The sequence below is a fragment of the Zonotrichia albicollis genome, chromosome 2 (assembly GCF_047830755.1).
Source record: "Zonotrichia albicollis isolate bZonAlb1 chromosome 2, bZonAlb1.hap1, whole genome shotgun sequence".
Classification (NCBI taxonomy): Eukaryota; Metazoa; Chordata; class Aves; order Passeriformes; family Passerellidae; genus Zonotrichia; species Zonotrichia albicollis.
Window position 1 is genome coordinate 108951598 of NC_133820.1, and position 23320 is coordinate 108974917.

At 35.9% G+C, this 23320-nt stretch overlaps 1 protein-coding gene across 1 annotated transcript in view; it reads right to left on the reverse strand.

Moving 5' to 3' along the window:
* Window positions 1–308: 308 nt before the first annotated feature.
* ANOS1 (anosmin 1) overlaps window positions 309–23320 on the reverse strand; it is a 135296-nt gene continuing 112284 nt past the window's right edge. Inside the window, exons 10-14 of the mRNA XM_005487543.4 lie at window positions 13580–13674; window positions 10982–11153; window positions 9590–9810; window positions 7835–7976; window positions 309–7146 (exon numbers count right to left, since the gene is read on the reverse strand). Coding sequence (XP_005487600.1) covers window positions 7088–7146; window positions 7835–7976; window positions 9590–9810; window positions 10982–11153; window positions 13580–13674 — 689 coding nt within the window. The 3' untranslated portion in view covers window positions 309–7087. The remainder of the gene's footprint in view (window positions 7147–7834; window positions 7977–9589; window positions 9811–10981; window positions 11154–13579; window positions 13675–23320) is intronic.

Below are 23320 nucleotides of genomic sequence, written 5' to 3' on the forward strand. Positions count from 1 at the left end.
TCACAACAAAAGTAATGCACACAGATCCACTACAGAGCAAAACTAAAATCCCCTTCAAGTCCAGGTTAAAAGGCAAGAGAAATTAACACCATCTTCAGACAATTAAAAAAGTACAGGGTTCATTCACTGGTGTAAATCTTCTGTAAGCCCCTGGTGACTCAGTCACTCATGAAGCACTTTCACCAATTAAATGCTGTCCTTTGTGACAAGAGGTATTTCCCTCAAAGCACAGGAAAAATGTGTATGGATCTTCTTTGTCTACAGTATGATTCAATAAACACCAAGCAAAAATAACAGCTGTTAGTAACTGTTCTGGGAGGACAACTAGCACTTAGCAGATTTTTTTTTTTTTTTTTTTTGCAAATTCCTGTTTCATGGTTAGTCTAGCAGATCTTGAGGCGCATTCACGGAAAATCTGAAATATTTACATTTCAAGCAAGTATTGCAGCACGTCTCAGAAAAGAAATTTAAGATATTAATTTGAATGTTTGCAGATGACTACAAATACTGGAATTAATACTAGAAATTGGATGTTGGCAAAGAAATTAATACATCAGGTGAGCAGAATCTTTTTGTGCCACTGATGCTCTTCTGTTCCCAGTGCCTCCTGTACCTTTCACTTACATAAAATGACAGCATGGAAATTCCAGCTCATCACTCTGCATCTACTCACAACTGTGCAGTCTGAGCCATTTAAATCAGGCAGTATTTTCTAAATAAAATATAAAATTGTGACAAAAATGTTGACTAATCATTACTAATCAGCCAACTCAGAGTTATTGTGAAAGACAGAAAATTTTGAACTATTGCACACATATTAATGCTGAACAGTTTGTGCAAAAGACAAGCAAGCTCTATTTGCTGTATAAATACATTTGCACACAAATATAAAGGGATATTTGTGTGCAGCATATTTGCCTACCTCTCCTGAAAAATGACAGCCCACTGCTTCCAAAGCTGATTTTCCATTGAGAAGAAACAGACCTGCTGAATGCAGCTCATTATTAAGTAACATGAATAAATCACCAGCACAGGTAAGGAACTGGGTACAGAAAGCATTCATAAATTCTTTAGTTGCTGTGCCTCACAGCACTCAGTAAATGCTTATAGCAAGGTGTGTATTAAATATTCATCTGCACTCTTGCCAGCACCTTGAGCAGGAGCAAGAAGGAAATTAAGCACAATGCAAAGGGGACGTAGCAATTCACTGCTTGCACACTGGCTCTGTTTCAAAGCTTTCATTCTCACTGCTCTCCCTGGTGCTTCCTTACCCTCCAGGTGCTGCACTGCCACCGAGGGCTGCAGCCACTGTTTTGGCCCAAGGCCCTCCTCAAGGAGGCTGGCATAGATTCAGACAATGACAACACAACACCTGTAATCAGAAAATAGAAATATGAGGGATTGGCTTTGTACTGGAACAGGCTTTCATTGTATTAATTTATTTTATGAAATGGCATCTTTTGAGTGTATTCTGGTTTTAGGTGCACAAAAGCCAGGTTGTACCACCCTCAAAATGATGAATACTGTTCTATATGTAGTAAATTTGCTTTATTTCATATGCTTTATTTAATCCAGTCATTGTGTCCTTTATTCCAATGTAGAATAAAATATTTCTTTGAGGACATGGAAAGAAAAAATGAATTGCTATTCTGAATTACATCGTATAGAACAGCTCAACCATTTATTTTGACAACTTACCCATTCACCTTTTCAGGTGATATAGCATTCTTACTTGGCTTTACTGAACCACAACAGCAAATAATATAGAAATTGTCCCACTTGCAGAAAAATTTAAAAATAGGAGGGGTTTCTAAATATTACTCATTTATGTAAGAAGAAAATCAAAACTAGAAATGTAAGCAGTTATTCTAATGAGATAGAAATACCAGGAAATTTTGGAGATTTTGATCAAGTTAACAAAAAAGAAATGTTTATTAGGTAAGTCAAGAGGTACTCAAAGGTGCATCTCTGAACTAAGGATATTGCACCTGAGAATAACAGTGCATCTATGAAAATTTGAAACAATTAAAGTTTTGTACTAAGACAGATATTTATATTTGTTAAAAATACAAAATTTAAACCATAGGATACTGCACTTTAGAACAGAAAACACTCCAAATCTAGTGCATACACAGACTCACCATGAGTTTCAGTCATGAAAATTTTGGCTTGCAGTTGGCTTGCACCAACTTAATTAATTTAAGTTAGCAAAACAAAAGGATCAACAAATCTTCACTATGAACTATCCAGTTAGGCTAGAGAAAGGGCAAGCTCTTATGCATGACTTTTTACTTCTACTATTGGTTTAAATGTAAATGACTCAAATAATATTTAATTTTATTTTCACATTATTTTGAAGACTATGTAAAGAAAACAAAATGTTCTAGTAAAGACACGGTAAAATGGTATGACTTCAGACACAATGAAATTTAGATGAAGCAGAAGTACTTGGTATGACACTGATTTTTCTTAGGTGGCTCTACCTCTTCGACTCAAGAGAAGCAAAATTCTAAACTCTGTATGGAGGAGATAATGTAGCAATATTTTGATGTAGGATAGTTTATTACATAAACAGTATGTACAAATTCTAAACATGAAAATAGTGAGTAAAAGAAATCAGACTCTATTTACATTTGTATTTTTTTACAAAATGTTTTTACAAGTGTATATTTTTTCTCTAAATAACAGGACAAACACATAAGACCAATCTTTTTGTATTACATACATAAATAAATATTGACTTTAAATGACTGTTATAGGAACGTAATTTCTACAGCCAATTTGGGTAACAGAGAAGCATTTGTTACCTTTAGTACAATATAATTAAGTAAAAAGGAAAAAATTTACATATAGAGCTCTGTTAATTACTTTGTAAATAGTACCTTACTAATATATCAGTAGAGGTAATACAGTCGTTACATTTCATGCCCACAACTGAACAATGAGTTTTGGCATGCAAACCCACATATAATCATCAACATCTGCAGGTATCCATTTACATTTTTTTAAATAAAGGGTTTTTTTAATCATTGAAAAACTACATGCAACAGATTATTAGTAGCATATTCCTGGTTAAAATGCACAAGTTTTGCATAACATTATTTTTAGTAATTGATGTTCACAGGTACTGATCAAAAGGGTAGGAACATAATTGGCACATAGTATAAGAAAATTAATTAATAAATAAGTCAATATCACTATGACATTTACATATACACAAAAATAAAATTTTTCATGGTGTTTTACACAGAATTTAGAACTGTCTGGTTCCCCCACTTTGTTTTACAAGGCCCTGATTTAAGACATTATTCAAACAAACAAACTCTGACATCCATGTTTGATGCTTGATTTGAAGCATCACTAAAGCTCGTTCTTTACTGCACAGGTTAATTTCCATGCCACTGATTTCCTTTGTGCCAACCTTCCTGAATCAGGACCTGCTTATTGGAAACTCTCCCTGACTGCAACTGGGAGTATGGAGATGAAAGTATTGCAAAATAAATTGACTCACTGTTAAGTTTTCTATACAGTTCTGCTAATAACAATTAGCAGAATTGCCAAATTCCCACTCACATTAGAAATTACTTTGTGTGTGACCATGCCAAATATCAGTGTCAGTATCAGCATTGCCACACCAGGTCCTCAGCTCCTTCTGAAGCCCTAAGCTGAGGATGTTCTGCATTTAAAGAATCAGACTTCTTACTTATTGTCTGTGTGCTATATGCTTAATGAATATTCAAGTTGATGCACATGGATGATACAGCACAAGTTCTGTCTTATTTTCTCCTGCTCTATAAACAACTCAAAAATGGTCAACAAAAAAAAAAAAGATATAACAAGAACAAACCATTTTTTTCTTACACAAAAATCACCAGCGAACAAAAAAATCATTTCACAAAGCAGTTAGCAAAAATAGCATAATCTTATAATTCTCCTTTAAGAAATAAAGATAAACAAAATGCATCCTGAATTCAACTGACAAATCCATCAGAATCGTGCACAGTAAATAATACATTAGTGTAAAGGTGCAGAGTATCTTAAAACATCCCAGTATCTCTAATATCCTCCCAATATTAACTCTGAATTACACAACATCATTAGAGAAAATAAATCTTTAACTAGGGAATTAAGTAGCAAATTGCAACTCTATTGCTGAATTAAATGTTTAACGTGGCTTAGTCTAGTAAATTAGGACAATACCCTGCGTGATTCAGCAAACAAAGCTTTAGAATTAGGCACTAAAAACTTCAAATCTGTAGTGCTAATTTAAAAAAAATAATCAGAAAATCACTCACAGCTGGAAATTTAACATCTATCCATGAGCTTTGTTGACTTTGTTGAATTTTTCATTTTTGATTTGGAGGGTGACTTAAAAGGTGAGTTGATAAGATCATTTGTAGAAGGAAAAAAATAATTTACATCTTAGTGGACTCAATATAATACACTTGATCACTAGACTTCTACTTTCAGCTTTTGGTTTTGATCAATCTAGTTCAGAAGGGGAAACCTCTCAGTGTTCTTAAAAGTACTGTTACTTTGAACAGAAGAATGTCTCAGAGAGAATGGCACCAGCAAACAGAAACCATTTTGATTCTTCACAGAAGGATGATTTCATGAGGACTCAGGGCTCCTAATTTACTGCTTATCTCCAGTGAATTGGCATCATTGTACCAAAGAGCAACATCTATTCCTTACAGTGCCACTATGAATGAAATGTAATTTCATTAACACTAATCAAGTCAGTGTCAATTTGATGCAGCACAAGTAGAACAGACTGTGATTGAAAGGTTTGCACAGAATTCTTCAGAGAAGACTGAGGTAATTACTTTCCCTGATCCTGCTGATCCAGCAAACACTACAAAGATCACTTTTAGACTCATTTATGCCCTGTGCAATCCAAATGTGAAAGCAGTGCTGCACACCAGTCCAATGCAAATTTTGTTTTCTTTGTAAAAATGTACACTGAAACACTCTCATCCTGACAAAAATATCTCAGACTCTCGCATTCTAAGAAAACTGAAAATAAACCTTTATACTACAGATTTTTGGGATAAGAATTCATCTGCTAATTTGCTAATGCATATTGGAAAATAGAGGAAGGAATTCAAAGCACCATAACCTTTAATATATTTTAACCTATTGGTAAAGGCCTTTGCAAACCATGTAGCAATAGAAAAAGTCTGGGAAAATCCTTGGTCACTAAGTGAGAGACCAAGAGTGACCAATATCTAAAAACACAGCAACCAAAATAGAAAAGAATGCAAAAGAGCCCTTTAAAACTGAAGGTAAATTTGTAAAAAAATTGTAATGAGCAAGTGATCAGAAATTAATGCAGATTCCTTCCCCTCTGTGGTATAAAAGCTGTAAACTTCAGTATAGGCAAACTGAATATTTCATGAACATTCTATGATAAACGCAGATCTGATCCTCAGTTTCAGATAGGTCTTTCTTCATACTTGCTTTTTCACAAAACAGTTTGTCATCAAGACAAGGCAAATACATGTACCACTAATGTCCAAGCTCCTCTTATTGAATATCTCAGAAAAATATGAAGCACAGATGAGTCTGTATCATCTGCTGGTAGTAAAAGTGGCCACTTTGTCCAGTTGGAGTCAAGTTTTGAGGTACATTAGTCTGGTGTGATGATTCAAGCGGCAATGGAAATAGTGCCAAAGAATTCAGGAGCACTTTGAACATCTTGAACATTAAGAGCTGATTATGGGCATTTGTACGGATGTTTATTGGCAGATACTTTCCACCCTCGCAATAATAAATCCAAGCAGTTTCTGTTTACTATTGAGACATGTGTCTCTGTGTGATAAATTATTCTAGACAGTTTATATTGCACAATAAGGCAATATGAATTCCCTTATGGTTGAAAAGGGCACCCTTCTGTCTAAATTTGAAAAATGAATTCAAATAAACTATAAGCCAATGTTTTCCAGATGCCAGAATATTGTCACATAATTCTTTCTGTAAGCAGAACAGCAAAATAGAGCCAATACATCCATCCTTCTGTTCTAAAGATCCACAGGGAAAAGAAATATGTGCATCAAAATTCAAAGCCAAAAAGTAGCTACACAGCTACTATAATAACAAATGTGCCTCAGAATTTCAGTTTCTAAAACTTTAATGTTAACTATTCAGATTTTTAACTAGAAAATTGGTGCTTGTATTCAAGATAATATTATACCTTGAAATATTATGTATCAAAAAATTGTAAGAAAGAAGCTTAAAGTTATTCTTCTAGAACCTATTAATTAACTGCATTCATTGCCATAAGTTTTAAACAATTCTATTAATAGTCATTTGTTTCTCTACAATGGTGTTTCTACCCTGTATATCCTTTAACTATTAACTGTATTAATAGAAGATCTACATGATAGAACATTACCACTTTAGATCAGATGGGTAATACATATGTATCCTCCATGGTGACACTACAATTATTAAAAACTGGGTATTTCAAGGTTTTTGCTACTGGTATTCATTTTACTTATTTGCTTATTTCAGACTGAGATAATTGAGATAATTAATTTCAATAATTAATTATAATTAATTGATGATAATTAATTTCAAATTGAGATATTCTTTAATAGCAAAATACACCAGACCTTAAATTGGTGACAGGCAGGGCTTTAAGTAAAACAGATAATTTAAATCCATTAATGAGACAATTTTTCAAAAGTATGTATACATCACAGGACCTTGCAAATAGTAACATTGAATTCAATAAGAGAAAAACCTGTATACACTGCACCATTTAACCTACTTTAAACACAGAATATAAAAACATTATAATGAACAGTATAATGAATATTTTCTCCCAGGTGTTGAGCTGGATGTGGTCATCAGTTTGTTGAATAGTGCTGGTACTGAAATGATACTTGGTGTATGATTCATCCTGGTCATGGTGCAAACATAATTCTTCATGTCTAAACTACAGAGAAGTAGATACAGATCCTACACGATGTTAGCTTCCATTGGAAAACTGGGTTCACTGCTCCAAGCGATGTGCTGTTACCCAGCCCTCATTTGGGAGCTCAGTTTTTTTCTCTCAGTTGTTTGTATAATCATCTGAAACAGTCTAATATTTGTCTGGGGATGGCTTGTAGTGATGTGGATGATGCTGCTTCAGATGAGGTCCTAAACAAAAGAACAGGAAATTATGCACATATCAAACCCTGTATATGTAATGCCAACATTTATCCATACTGAAAAGGCTTTGTGAGACCTTCAGCTTTCAATCCTTCAGCTTATAAATGCTGAGTCTGTGCTGGCAACTATGTGTATGTTCAGTCCAGGCAACTTTAGTGGGCCTCTAAAAGGACAAAAATATTCAAGCAGACAGATTTTGAACTAATTGTATTTTTTATTTGGCTTTGCAACACTGAGCTGTATTTTTCAGAAACACATGAAGTGCTGGAAATGGCCATTAAAAGGTTTGCCTTGCTTTAGGAATATGTTTAAGCTCTAGCTATGCTGGACTGAGCGAACCCAGAAAAATCTTATCTTGAAAGCTATGTAATCACTCCAGGCTGCCCCTGGAGGACAGACCAACTGTGAATCCCAAGTGCTATAGGCATAGGCCAAAGATCTGTGGCTGCAACAAATGGCAAATGTTAGACCACAGAAAATGATTGAGAGACTTGATTTGCTGATGGACAGTCATCAAGGGAAAAAAAGCCAGTATTTTCACACAGCTTAAGTTTATGGAATGCTATTGGAATCAGTAAAAGCTCTAAGGCTTGAGAAAGGTTTCCACTCTTCAAATGTGGAAGACTGAAATTCTGTAACCTGTCACGAGCACATTTCAGAGGAGGTCAGTGCTTACTGTGGGGTGCAAACGGAGGAAGGTCGGGCGTGCGGAAGGACTTGATTGTGGCTGGCCCTTCCCCTCCAGTCGTCAGCACCTGAACTTCCAAGCGGTACAGCATGGAGGGCCTCAGGTTGGGCACGGTGAGGATGTAGTGATCCTAAAATTAAACACATCCCCTCAATTCTCAGGCCATTGGAAAATAAAACATAGCTGTTCTGCTCACACACATCATTGGTTTAAACAGGTTCTATTACTGTCAGCAGCCACAAATTATTTTCATAGAATTCCGTTAAAAGGATTTAACGTATGCATCACTTCGTTGAGCAAGTGTGTTTCGAATTTTTTGCCTGCCAGTCCCTTTGAACAGACACATTTTTAACCATAATACTATGGTTTCAGGTGTACAAGGTCCAAGTTGTTACAGACTTTTATGGAAAGTGTGCTGATCACTTTCCATAAAAAGCTGATATGCCCATCACTAAAAAACGAATCAAAATGTATTTTCCTAACCATTCCTTTTAACAAACATGTTCATTACATAAACTGTTTTTTATTTTGGATTTGCAAGTGGATTCTACTAATTGGTAATTTAAGTAGTGGCTGGCCTGGGGCCACTTCTGCAGCTTGTGGGAAAAAAAGGGTGACCACACTAATTTCAGATTTGTCCCAATTACACCATAAGAATTTGCCTTCTGCTCTTAAGACATCCTTTACGGCACGATGGATTCACTTTTCACTGCTCCATACCTTTTGTGGTCACTTAGACATGTGCTAAATAATTTCAAAGTCATTTCACAGAAACTTTCACATGGGAATACATCTAGCTAAAGACTCACAGACATTAAGGAATCAGAAGTCATTCATCTAAAACAAAATCAAACCTATAAATCATCTGCATTAAGTTGGAACAAATCACTCATCTTATTCCAAGCTGCAAAGGCCCAGGCCCAGGAAGGAGACAGCTGGAGAAGTGATGCTGGACATGAGGACAGCAGGATGTTCCTGTGACCAGCCAGGCTGGTCTGGCCAGGAATCCACAGGACAGGTGATTCTGGTTGGTACTGTACCTGTCCCATGTGGGGAAGCCCAAGCACATTGTGGGAATAACTTTGGTCATTCCTGTGGGATAATTTGCTGCTACTGCCAGAGCAGACAGTAAAAGGGAAAGAAGAGACAGAAAAAGTGGGGGGAAACATGTTTTCCTGGAAAATTAGCACATATTCCGAGATGGGATTGCCTTTAACAGACCTGGCTGAAGCTGTTCCAAATCATATAAAATCCTGCATGGGTAGGGCAGAGAGAGGAGTGCATACATTGCACTTGTACACTCACTCTGCTCATCCAGCAACTCCAGCAGTTGAGCCCTGTGCATTTCAGCCCTGATTGCGTAAATACTACATTTTCAGTCAGAGTGAATGGTCCTTGGTATAAATGCCCTAAATCTTGGTGGTTTCTGAAAGACAGAAGACACTATTTCAGCTCAAATCAGAGCCTTCTGCAAGTTAACCAGGTGCTAAAAATAGACAGATACATACAGTGATAGATAATTAAAGGCATCTCCAGGCTCTACAGGTTAAAATGTTTGATGTATCATCAAGAATAGCAGCTATGTTTTGTATCCCCATCAAGGAAGAAAAATTAAGTACTTCCTGCTCCAACTCAGTTGCAGAACCAGTGTTTGACATCTGTATCACCACTAAACATTACAAATGAGGCACAGACACACAAACTTAGGGAGCCACGGGCAAAAGAAAGTAACAAACAACTTACTGCTGGCAGTATCTGTGACTGGGAAATGATGCTGTTGGGCAAACTGTTCTGCCGGCTCTCTGTGGTCACTTCTGCCCAAGTGACCTGAAACCCTGTCATGGGCTGGTGAAGGTCTGCCTTAGATATCTTCCAGGAAAAATGGCCAGTGATGTTACCTTCCTGAACAATGAAAGATGCAGACAGATTCTCGGGTTTGGCCAACACTTTGGGTAGAACTGGCACTACAAATTTGGAAAGCAAAAAAAGATAAGCTGAACTGTTACAGATAATCTTCAATAATATTAATTTCATTTCAGAAATCAAGGCCAGGCAGAGCTTTACTTCTATTTTACACATGATGCAGGCAGCTTTCCACCATCACATTTTCAGTGTTAACCAAAAACCTATGTTTGATATATTCCACTGACATTTTGGACCAAACCCAAACTTCAGATGAAATGCTCTCAGATGCAGGTACAGAAAAGAAAGCTATGGCATGTAAAGACCTACGTGCCTCAGTCACAGGGAGCCATTCTCCTGCTCCTCATATTTCAGAATAGCTGAATTCAGACTGGAAGTTCTGAGGCCACAAGAAAATGCACAGGGTAGCACAGAACTCCATAATTCAGCCAAAGAGTAAAATTCATGCACTAAGACTGCAGTACAAGTTAACAGGGCAGTCTGACTGGGGGGAAGTTATACCTGAGTTACAGTTGCCCAGGAAGGCGGTAATGCTGGGAACTGTCAGGACAGGCATTAAGGAAATGGCAGTGAAGGCCAGCAGGGTTCTGGGTGACTTATGGAGCATGGGGATATCCTTGGGAATAGGAGGGACTCCAGGTGAGAGGTATCCACACCTGGCAGCGCAAAACCATGGCTGACCTGAGCCAGGACAAGCTGACCACAGAAATCCTCTCCAACTAATATATCCATAATTCTGCAACTTCCATAGCCCTCTAGTTACATATTGTGACAATGCTGGAAAAGATTAGAGGGCCTCTATTTCTTATTGGAGAGCAGAATTAACCTAAACAAAATCAAACTGGAAAAGCAGCTTGCATCTGCAGCAAAACATTAAAAAGATAGGTCACACTACCATAATCATGTTTACAGTTATCCTCCATTATTATAATAAATACAATAGGGAACCATTCTTCCTTACAAAAAAAAAAACAACAACCATGTCAGATATTTTTGTATGTCCACTATGATTACTCTTAATTGAAAAAACAGTAATAATGTACTAACCAAAATCAATGCTGTTGTGTATTTCTGTTGATTTTCACTTAAGCATTAGTGATATTTTTGTTTTAAATCTCTCATTTTCTATCCTAAAACTGCTCTTTAAGACTCTCTTTTGGTGATTATAAATGCTTTTGGAACTATTTGGTAGTTCTGCAGATCATGCCTTACCTCCTTCAGCAGGACAATTAATGTGCTTGTGTTTTTTTTCTTTAAACGCAGAGCAAGGTGGGGTAACAAAGAAAGTACTCTCAGCCTTAAAACGACCTTTAGATTTTGCAGGCAGAACAGTTACTTTGTATTTGCATGAAAATGACAGATCCTTCAGAATAATGTAGTTTTCCTACAACAAGAAAAACAAAAAGATCACATGCTGAAAATAGAGCCCAAAGGAAAAAAAAAATATGAACAAATTGAAAAATAACTTTGGCAAAAGATTAGATTAAAAGTTCTCTCCACAAAAATATTTTCCTGGATGCTTAACACATGCCAATGTGGTTTTAACTCAGAGAAGAAAGCAAGTATTGTCAATGTCATGATTATTTTCAGTAGTAAAATATATTAGCATGGTATTTGAAAATGTCCTTCAATTCTACACAGTTCCTTCGACACACGGCATCAAAGCAACTGACTTCTAATATTTAGAGCAGTCTCTGTGAATGATGGCAGTGGGGGTAGCAATGGGAGGATATAAATGCTAATCGAATTAAATAAATGTAAGAAAGCTGAGTTAAGCTGCTGTAAATGACAGGCTTCATCTATGTTTTAACTTTTTAAAAGCACATTTAAAGTCAGCATTGCATTATGGATGCATATTTTTCCACTTGAGTGCACTAAGTACTTCTATATTCTTATCAGGAAGAAAAACTCCACAGCTAAATACAAAGCAGAAGTCTCTATTTAAGGACAAGAAGTGGAGAAGAAAACTTTACACAAAGTGTAATTGTCCTAAAGTCTTCCCATTGCCTGAAATACTTTTGAAAATTACAGTCTGAAAGCTTTAACACAAATCATATACGGAAAAAAATGTTTGATTGGTTGGCTTTTATCCTGAAAAAAATCTCTAATAATATGTTACTGGCTAAGGTCAAAAGTCTTTTGCTACCTTTTAGATCTCTAATTCCCTTCAGAATCACTAATTTCCCAGGTTCTTCTGCATAACTCCCTCTTTTTTCTAATTGCAAATTAGTCTAACCTTTGCTTGGAAGGTCATTTTCACAGGACATACAAACTGGGCTGAGACTGGACACCCTGCCTTCCACCTGCTGGGAGAGTGCTCCAACAGGTTTGATCTCTCCTTAAAATTGTGACAGGACTATTTTTATTTATCATGACAGATTAGATGAATTACCATAAAATGACTGGAAATAAGGAAATTACTGGAAATAAATTCATTAATCCCACAATGCATTTGGACAGATGTCCAAACAGTCTTTCCTGACCTCTAGTGGAAATGAACTTCTTAAATGTTGCTTCTTCTATCTCCATAACATTATGTCAAAATCATTTTTTAAATCCACCTCTGTCACAGACATCTCTTCATTAAAATCCTTTCGTTAGGATTTTTCCTGCTGAAGCTGAGAAGTTTCAGCAACAAAGTGTAAGCAATGGTTATCTGCTGCTGTGGAATGCAACAGGTGGATCCGTGATTGGTCTCCTGTGGATGTTTGGATTTGCTGACCACTCACGGCAGAGCTAGGTCTCGCTTTCTGCTGGGACACAGACCTTTGTTATTAATTCTTTTCTATCTTAGCTTAGCTAGCCTTCTGAGAATTTTTCCTTCTATTTCTTTTAGTATAGTCATAATGTAATACATATCATAAAATAATAAATCAAGCCTTCTAAACATGAGGTCAACATTCTTGCCTCTCTCTTCATCCTGCAACCCTTCTGACCACTGTGACACATCTCTAATTTGTGCTTTGCTGACCCCAAGATTTACTGAAGCAGTAAATCTTACAAACTAACACCATCCTGTATGAGAAATCATATCTTTTGATTTACTCCTTTACATGACATTAACACCCCTGAATGTCATGTAATGGGGTAGTACAGATCAGGGTAAGAAGGAAAGGTGAATTGTGATTTTGTCCATTCTGCATAACAGACTAAAGCAATTCTGATGCACCAATCACATTGCTCTGTTGTTCAAATAATGTGATATAGAGACAGATGACACTAGATTGCCATCAAATTGAGTAGGAAGTACTGCCACTACAATATATATTTGGGCTGCCATGGAGCTTTTCTCCCCATCTGATATCTGTTCAACTTCCAGATTTAATATCCAGTATTTGTCACCTACAGTTCTTCTTTTCTTATCTATTATTCTCCTCAGGGAGAATAAACACCTGAAACACATCTGCATGTCTAAAAGAAAACCTGGTTTATTAATTACTATTATTACTGTTCAGTATTTGCACTGTGCTAAAGTCTTACATTATTAATTGCAGATAAAGCTCTGTGTTCTATATCTTGTAGAGATATAGAAGTACTTAGTTAAGAAGTTTGTCTGATCTCATTTTCTGAATAACAACAAAAACAAATAAAATATTTTAGCCTAGTGTGTATTCAGGAAATCCAAGAAACCCAAAACCAGTCCAGATACATAATTTTTATCTTTTGCCAAAGAGGAACATAAAAAAGAAAGCCTCCTTACTGATCTATGAAACAGGGTACAACACATATTGCATTATGTTACAGAAGCATCCTTTCTCTTGCTGCCTAAGAACTACTCAGAGTCAAGCAGAGGGCTCAAAGGAGACTTACATAAGTCAGCTCTGTTACTTTCCTAAGTCCTTTGGTGTCATTGTGTGCACAGGACTCCAGTAACCAGTGGACCTGGAATTGATTCATGCTGATATCTAAATGATATAAAAAGAGAGGAAAAGACATATAAGTTTGTTTTCACCGAAAGACATAAAGTACATTTTCACCATTGCAACTCTTCTGGCTTCTCTGGATAAAAACAGAAGGAATTTTAAGTATTGTAGAGTTGGTAATTCCTCACTAAGCAATCTTTATTATAATGGAGAAAAAATGATACACCAATGAAATTTAAACCTTGTATCAGCTAAAGGAGATAAAAAGTGAAATTTCATTTTCAGATATGTTACCATATGCTGCTTACATTAAAAAAAAAAAGAATCTAAACTGAGCATTAAAAAAATAATCTCAATGCTGCTACTTCTAATCATCCTGCAAATAATGAGACAGACTTGGTGTCAATTGCCTGACTGTTTATATTGTTAGAGCATTGCAATACTGCTGCCTGACACTGAGAAATCTGTGCCTGAAAATATGAGAAAATGCCTGTAAATCCCCAAGCTTTCTTCTTTCAGGATATGCCATAATACGTTTAGTTTAGTATCTGTCCAAATAAAATTCTAGTCTTCATTCTTATGAGTAATACTGAAGGCTTAAGTTTACTCCCATTTAAATCAATGACAAAACTTGCTGCAGTACCAACAGTATAAGCTTTCAACTTATTTTCAGCTCTTCTAGCTTTTTGTCTAATAATGCCTGAATAAGGAAGCAAAACAAAGAGCAAAAAAGAATTGACAAAAGAAGGAAAACATTAGGTAGTGCAAGTAGTTCCTGACATTTTTCTGGATTTCATTCCCTATATAGGGGATGCAAAATTATGTCTGTTATTATTAATCAGCTTGGTATGACAGAATCAGTAATGTGCCTGACTGTGGGTTTCAGGAGGGAAAACAAATATCTCTGATGCCTTAAGGGCTGATCTGGTATTAGACTGCTATGAGCAGTCTACATTCAGAAGAAAACGATTGTAAACTAAAGAGAAAATTACTATTGTAGGAAAATAGCTGAAATGGCCCCTTGAAATAGGTTTTTGCAGTAGCTGTTCTTCATAATAACATATATGCTAATTATTTTTGCAATTTCTTTAGAAACAATACTTCTTTCAAAAAGAATTCCATTAAAAAGTACATTTCCTGCTTTGTGATTGTTCCCTCTCATTTAAAATAAATAAAGAAATGGATGTGCTTTTGCTTATCTCTTCAAGTTTTCCCACATGGTGTGCTTACTGGATGAAGACAAAAACTCACAGTGCATTTGTAAGTAGGTTCTCACCTCTATATTTGTGGAAAATACCTAAATCTAAAAAATGGAAGATACACAAGTTAAATACCATGTGCTAAAAAAGAGAAATGTAAAAATAATTCACAACAACCCCCCCCCAGTTTTCTCCTTTTGAAATATCTGTCCTGACACTGTCTAAAGTCTGACTAATACAATACAATATAACAGAATAAAGCATGAAACACAATAAGAAAGTAGCTCCTACTTGAGACAGAAACTTTTTTAAAAATAGGGAAAGGTGGGAACTTTTGTGATTAAATAAAGCTAGAACCCTGAAAAAGTCAAAGTGTATATGCATGCATGAAGTATGCACATGAAATGACAAGATTGTTTAAGAAATTACCTTTAATATTTTTAAAAGCAAAAGAAGACAAAATGCATGAAATTATCTAGAAAGACCAATAAGAAGCTCAGAAAAATTATTAGAATATGCCTGTCTCATAAAGTTGCTCATCAAGATCATTATTCTAAAGTTTTATGAAACATTAAAAAGCTGATTTTGTATTTACCACACATACAAAAGAAAAGCTCTCCCAGCCCGCCTTTCAGCAATGCACACTGTCCTAGTGAGATCACTACTATAATTTTATTTAGATTTTTGGGTTTAGCTGTCCAATGCACACTGAGGGATGGGAAATGGATGAGCTCCAGCTGCATCCCGCTGAATGTCAGCCCCTGCCACCAGAGCCAAGGGTTCTGGACCAAGCTCAGCAAAGGTTCACACACTGAGCTCACAGCCACAACTCTTTCCAAAAAGCCATCTGAGTAGTTAATATGAACAGAATATTCGTTACCTAATGGGATTGATTTTGCAGAGTTTTATCACAAAACTCAGCCATTCCCGCTATAATAAGTACAAAACACTGTCAAGAAATTGCCAGACTGCTTCAGTCTGCCTCCCTGGTATTTCAGATGTCACAGTATCAACCTCCTTCTGAATATCTGGAGTTTTCTTGATTCTAAATTTTCAATTATGAGTCTTTATAGAGCTTTTTAACTTCATTGTTCTCGTGGTTAGAATGTCTATCATTTGATACTAGAAATAGTGATGCTTGCACAAACAGCAAGCATTCGTATTCCCCAGAACTCAAAATATTTGTATAGAAACAGTGAACCTGAAGGACATAATAAGTACTAGCACTCATTTCAGCAGCTCTAAGATTGTGAAATTAGTCAACAAAATAACCACTTAAGTACAAACAGCTGACAGCTTACTCAAATAATTACTTTATTTTAAATTTATATAAAGAGAAAGAAAAAAAAAAGCAATCCAGGACAATTGCTTTAAAAACCTCTCAATGATACTGACATGGAAACTATCTCCAGATGCCCAAGCTAAAGATTTTTAGGTGTGTAAGACAAATGCACATAACTAATCTTTTCAAATAAACTAATAGTTGATATTAATTACTATGACTGTGATTTTTAAAGTAGATTTTCTGAAGTACAAATTGACTTTCTAGACTTAAGAAAAATGGCTGTACAGACACCACATGATCATGTTCTTAAAATCCCATGCACTCTTAGCTCTTTTGCTCAACAAGGGTATGCAGCTAACTTTGCTGGTCAGAAATCTTACATCTCTAATTAGAAATTTATGGCTCAAGGAATGCTTTAAAGGATGGTGTTTTTTTTTAATTAACCCCAAACTGCCTTTATTTTCACATGAGTGAAAATAAAGCTCTAAACTCTCTATCAATAGTGTTTACAAAGATGTTCTTCATCAGATTTTTGTGCTTTCTCCCCCTCCCCAATTCAAATGCTTTAGTTCAATTTTAATAAAAACAAATAAATAAACTTTTGATTTTTCTGGATGGAAAATGTGCATTTATTCTATATCTTCAAGCTGTAAAAACAGCTGAAAATTCTACTAATGCCAATGCCAACTACATGTGTTTGCCACTTGGAAAACTTCAGGCTCATATGCACAGTTTAAGCATCTTAAATTGATAGACCTCAACAGAGCCTAAGCCAAGGCTGCACAAAAGTTATTAGGAATACTAAATCACCTCCCCACAGAATTTAAAGCTCTGAGTATCATTCAAAACAATAATCCAACAAAATTTCAAGTAATTCTGCAAGTTCTCCTAAATGGAACTTCTGGTTTAAATGGTTCTACAGTTTAAAATAAACTACATTTTAAAGGTTTTTTCTTTTATTTTTCTCATATTTTTCAACCTCTTCCATGTTTCTGTTTTGTACAAATACATTGCTGCTGAATAATTTCATCTAATGTGGTTTCTTTTTTTTACCATGCTACTGCAGACAGCTACTTTGTCTGCCTCAAACACTTTTTCTCCTTTATATTGCAGTTACTGTTCCAGGAGAGTGCCAAATTGACTCTCACAAGGAGCTGAAGCTTTGTAGCTGAAAAACTGGCATAGCAGGGGCATTTCAGCAGTGCAATTTGCTCATGCAGCCCAACATCATCAATATGGAGCTACCCCAGAAAACCAGCTAAGCAGAGATTTTATTTATTTCTTTGTATTCCGTGATCCACAGCAAGAAAATTGCAGCAGACTGTGTCAGGAACTGGGGCGAGTTCTGCCACTGGTTTGCTTGAGGTCTTTAGGCAAAGTACTTCATGGCTCCTTATCTATGTTCCACCCCTGTCAAGTGGTGAAAATGATAACAGTGTGTGTTGTAAAAGTATTTCAGCTCTTGCATGTTATTCTGATGTGGGTCTCTGCTATTTGGTAGAAAAATGCCAATTAATACCAGCTGTGACAGCACTATTATGCAGGCAACTAAATTACAAAAAACTTATTAGAAGGAAAATCAAATGGGATTTGCTGGAAAGCAACGTTTCATAGCAGAATTGTTCAGCAACAGCAGCTCAGATTAAGGTTTAATTGCAATAAAAATGTCTGGCATCAATAAACACGGTAACATCAAGGCGATTTCTGCATCGTGACAGGATTGAAAGTAATTAACATGCAGACTCTGATAGATTTTTCCATTAGAATAAAAAAAGGTATAAAAGTAAATATTATAAAATAAGACATATGAAAACCTTTATGTGCTAGCATAAAACCAGTAATTTAATACAAATAACTAGCAGCTTTGAAATAAGTATTTCATTTAACAAAAAAAAGTTCTGTACTTTTTGTCACAATACTTCAACAAACTGACTCCCTCCAAAATATTTACACATAATTAATATGCTAACTGTATGTCAAAAGGAGCTGTTATCAAAGCTTGGAAGATAATGAGCCATATGTAAACCTGTTGTCTTCATTCAAATTTCTTCAAACAGAATGCCATGAGGAGGATGCAATATCTCTGAACCAACTGAGTAAGAAAATTATTAAAATAATTTGTTTTGTGTGCAGCTAAAACTTTATTATATTTTGTTAGTTCTGATATTTCATCTAGCAAACCACAATTATATTTTTTGATTTTTTTTTTGTTTTTCTTTGCATACTGGCGGGATTGTTCTTACATGCTTGTGAGCACAGGGGCCATTATTCAACAAAGCACTTGAGCATATGAACATTTGTGTTAACTTCAATAGTTAAGGGTAGCTAAAGCATCAGGCCAGAAAGTTTAGAACCTAGCAAGAACAAGACACTAATGACCATCAAAACTGTGGTTAAAAGAAGGTCTTGAACATGTCTTTGATGGTCTTAGACTAATAGGAAGAAAGACATATAAAAAAATTAAGTGATTTCCTTTCTGAATTATGTGTCCTGCAGCATTACTTCTCTAAAAATAGGCTAGAGCAAGGGGAAAATATTTTATATTTAATATCACAACACAGGGCAGAATCTGCTCAGGGCACATGAAGTACATGCCTCAGTATCTACAAGCTTGATTAATTGATTCTACTGTAAAGTCATAGTGTGATTTTTCAGAGTTCTGTATAAATCCTGTGTCAGTATAGCATCCAGGAAAAAATATTTACCTCACTGTATTGAATGGCAAAATTGTAGCAACGGTAAATGGTGAAATTATTGATGCCTTGCATAAATCAAAAGATATTATCAACTCTGAAGTGCTTAAACACTTATACAAATCAAAGGCTTCCTGAAGAAATGTTCCTGCTCTTTCTCCTCCAAGTACATAACCCTCTTTACAGATGGGTATCTATTACAACCCAGCACTTACTCCAACCCACCACCCCAGCAGAAGGATGAGCAGCAGTGTCTGCCCTGCAGCAGCACTTGCCTGCATTTCCACACCACAAACTAGAAAGGAAATATTTGAGATTAATGTGATGAAGTGTCCGCTGCTCTCTCAGCCTCATGTTCATCTGTTTATTGGACAAATATTGTTTTCCATGTCTACACAGACATCTAATATATGCAGTTTACCATCAATGCTTTTTCCTGATGAAATTCAGTTGCTGGAGAGGTGCTGAAAAATATGCAGGGAAGGCTGAAATATGGACAAAATCCAAGCGAACAAATGAAGCAGTGTTATTTACTACTAGTTCCTTCAGTTTTGAAGACATGATTGGTGTGAAGTGATTCACATTGTATTTTTTACATTTAAATAACAGCATGATGGAATATCAGTTTGGGAAGAGATACTTCAGTGTACTGCAGAGAAGAAAAATATGATCTCAGTCAGTAGTAGATCATAACACTTATTCATTACTTCATATACTGGTTCATGAGCCATTGTATTACTCTGATTCATGGTGTCCAACATTTGCAATCTGAATCTAATGATAGGACAAGAAGAAATAATATAATAAGAAGTACTATTTTACTCATGGTACTTAAGCAAATGCAAAATGAGGTAAACACAATTTACCTCCAACCAATGTTAAAATGCTGCAATGATGTGCTAACGTATTGCAAGTCTCTCTGCACTCCCCTTTTCCTTGTAAAAACCACTTGTTTTGTCACAGGTGTTTTAGGTAAGTTCTCTTGAAAAAAATTAAATTATAACAGCTCTGTGTCTTTTGCTTCCTCTGCATTGATTCACATGATGGTGTAAAAAAAAGAAAATCCAAAGTTTTTTTTGGTTATGAAATTCACAGTACTCGTGACACCTCTTGAGAAAAAAAGCTTTTTAATAATCACCTATTCAAGCACTATATTTAAAAATAACACCAAAACCTTCAGCTGACATTTAAACTTCACTCAACAAACGATTCTTAGCAAGACAAATATACTGTTTCCTGCTCTTACATGGAATATAAGCAGTTTCGATTAAATTACAAAGATTTTGTTTCTCACGTTATGCCATTTAAAACAAACTTTCTTTCTACAGAACACATTCTTTGTATAATAGAACAGTAAGCCTTTCCAAAAATGATATTAATGATTACTGTGTAATTTAAAGACAGGCCTGAAACACAGTATTTTTGTCCATATCTAGACCTAGGAAGCCTCAAGGTTTGAAGATGTTTATATTGAGGGATTTAAGCCTGGGATCATCTCTAAGCCGGATTACCTCTACCCTTACTTATTTTCCCACACACAACATCCTATACAAAGTGAGTTCAACAGTATCTCATTCTGGTTTTCCATTACAAGGAAATTTGCCTCTTGTAAGCTCCAAGTCTCACAATAGCTGCTTGTAGCCTGAATAGAGGCTTTCTACATTATTCCCTCATAGCTAGATTTTCAAAGCTAGCTAAGCATCCCAAACCTGAATTTAATGGAAAAGAAAAAATCCCAAACAAACAAATCCAAGGCTCACCAAGGTTATACATACACTGAAAATGTAACCAGGTTTTCTACCATTAACTTTAGACTTCTGTTTAACTTTGAAAAATAATTTAGACAAGCAGACTGTGTAAGTTTACTATATTGGGGGTAAGAAATCTTGGAATATTTCCCAATTCCAGAGCCAAAGTACAGACTCATCTTGCCCCTAATGCCACAGTGGGAAGAGAGGCAGGGATGGACCAGCTACTCCCTTCGCTCTCAGACCTCAGGCAAAAGCCATACATGGGTAGGTTTGCATGCCGTGATCCATGGAGCTCCAAAACTGAACTTTCCTGATATGCATTATGGAACATCATACCAGGATGTTGCTTTGCTGAACTGGTATTCAAAAACTTTACGACATTAATCTGCAGTTTCTACATCTGCAGTTTAAGATCAACATGTCTAAAAGAAATAGAACACAGCAAAACCAGGTTAAATATCTATAAAATCATGTACATACAGACAAGGTAAACAGAGGAAGAATTAAGATTCATATAAATGTGGAAGAATTGGCTACAAGACAAAAAAAAAGTAGTTCTACATAGAAAGAGCACTTAAAACTCTGGAACTCCATCGCTCAGGATGTTTCAGACACCCTGAAACTTGGTGACTCTCATAGGACACAGGATATTATTGTGATAAATGCATGAGAAGTGAATAAATACAGTGAAATAACACTAGGCTTAGAAATTTTGACTAACTAGAAGTTGTCGGAAGCTGGGACAGTAATATGCAGAAACGCCATTACACTCTCACCCTATTCTTATGCTCCTTTGGATTGGTTTTTGGCCACTGCCAAGGATAGAACATCTGTTGGGTAGGATCTTTGGTCTACACTACTATGGATAATTTTGCATCTAGTTTATGGTCACAGGAGCAAAATAAACAGGTATTAACAACTCATTATCAGCATCAGCTGTATATATGAGTCATCTTAAAAATTAGATTATAATTTCAGAAACCCTTTTTTTGTTTCTTTCCCTCCAACTCTAGCTATTCCTTCAAATAGTCCAGTTTCCTTCTCCTATTTGTAATGTTTATGAGACTGGTTTTATGGCCACCTTATAAACCAGCTAATTAAAAATAGAGATTAAAAAGATGCACGTGGAGGAAAATTGACCCAGTTTACAAGAGGACACTCATTAGTTTAAACCACCTTCACCATAAGCATGATGACTCCCTGCTGACAGGTTAACCTCCCCTGGATCAAAAGATCCATGCTCCATCCAGAACTCAGGCAGGCTAAGAGAGCACTCATGAGCAGTTATTAGCACATAGCTCATGAGAAGCATCCTGTAAACTGCTGAACCTCAGTACCTTTTACTCACAACAGGAATGGTGGGATTGCTCCAGGTATGAGAGTGTAAGCCTGTGAGACAGAGCTTTGACTTAACCTGACCTAGTGATACAGTCTGGGGAAAGGAGAGGAAGAGCTCAGCTGGTCAGAGCATGGTGCTAACAGTGCCAAGGTTGTGAGTTTGATCCCCATAAGGGCCATTCACCCAAAAGTTGGACTCAGTGATCCTTCTGGGTCCCTTCCTACCCAGAATATTCTGTGATTCCATATTTGGATTGCAAAAAGCTTGCCATTTTACCCCTCACTTACTGAGACTGCCTCACATCAGACATTGTCATTGCCAAGTTTAGTGACACTATATATGTATGCATATATATTTATAAAAAGTACTGTGTTTGTTGTTAATTAGCTTTATAAGTTGTGTTAATACTCAGGAAGTAATTATAACTTGAGAAAATTGTACTAGTCAGACATAGACATATTGAAGGTACATAAAGATGCTGAAAATGCGTTTTGAAAATGCATTTTTTCCTGAAGAATTAAAAATCAGGCAAGAGTTTATTAATTAGTTGGCCAGTTAATTTCTTCAGCGTCTCCAAGTGGATTAAGTCTTGATAAATGATTTTGCAATGGAATATTGGAAGTGTATCTGCAACCTGACTGCAGGTATGCATTCCAGCTAATGATGGTCTATCTTTGGATTGAACTCATGGACCAGGTAATTTGCAATTACATTTCTATTTAAACTTTTAATGTAAGTTCAAAAGAAATCAGGGTTAAATGTCTATCAGTTACGAAATTTAAGAATAAAAAGAAGACTTCTTTTAAATGCATAAATGAAGTCAAATTAAAAGCACTTTCACAATGACTAAAGATGTTTTGGATTATGATTCAGGTCATACTGAGGACTTGTGCACAGCCCAAACTACATAAATTAAAAAATTAACCAATAAATATATAAAGTGTACAAATGTACAAACCAGTCCAGGACAGCCTTCAGCAAACATCAGCGGGTGCCTGTTAAGTAAAATCAGTGTTCTGTGCTGTCTGTGCTCTGGGAACTCAGTGGGTAGTTCCGATTTGACTTGTGATTATTTGATTTCCTGGCAGACTTTGAATCAATTCCAATTACATTCCTGAGACTAGCAGTTGGACAAACTTGCCTCTAAATCTCTCATACCAAGAGCTTTAACCACCTACCCTGAAAAGTCTGGAGGTTTGGAAGCAAGTGCAAGGCAACAAGTAATGGTTTTCTGTTCTGCCTGTGAAATCATGAAGAAATGCACTGAACTGTCCCTTTGAAAACACTTTCCAATATTGTCCCATTTTCAGGGGAGATGCCACTGAGGTTGCCATCATTGTAAATGTAATTTTAAAACTTTTAAACTTCTCTAAGTTTAAAAGTTGACCGGCCTCACTAATCAATTGCAGACTATTTGAGAA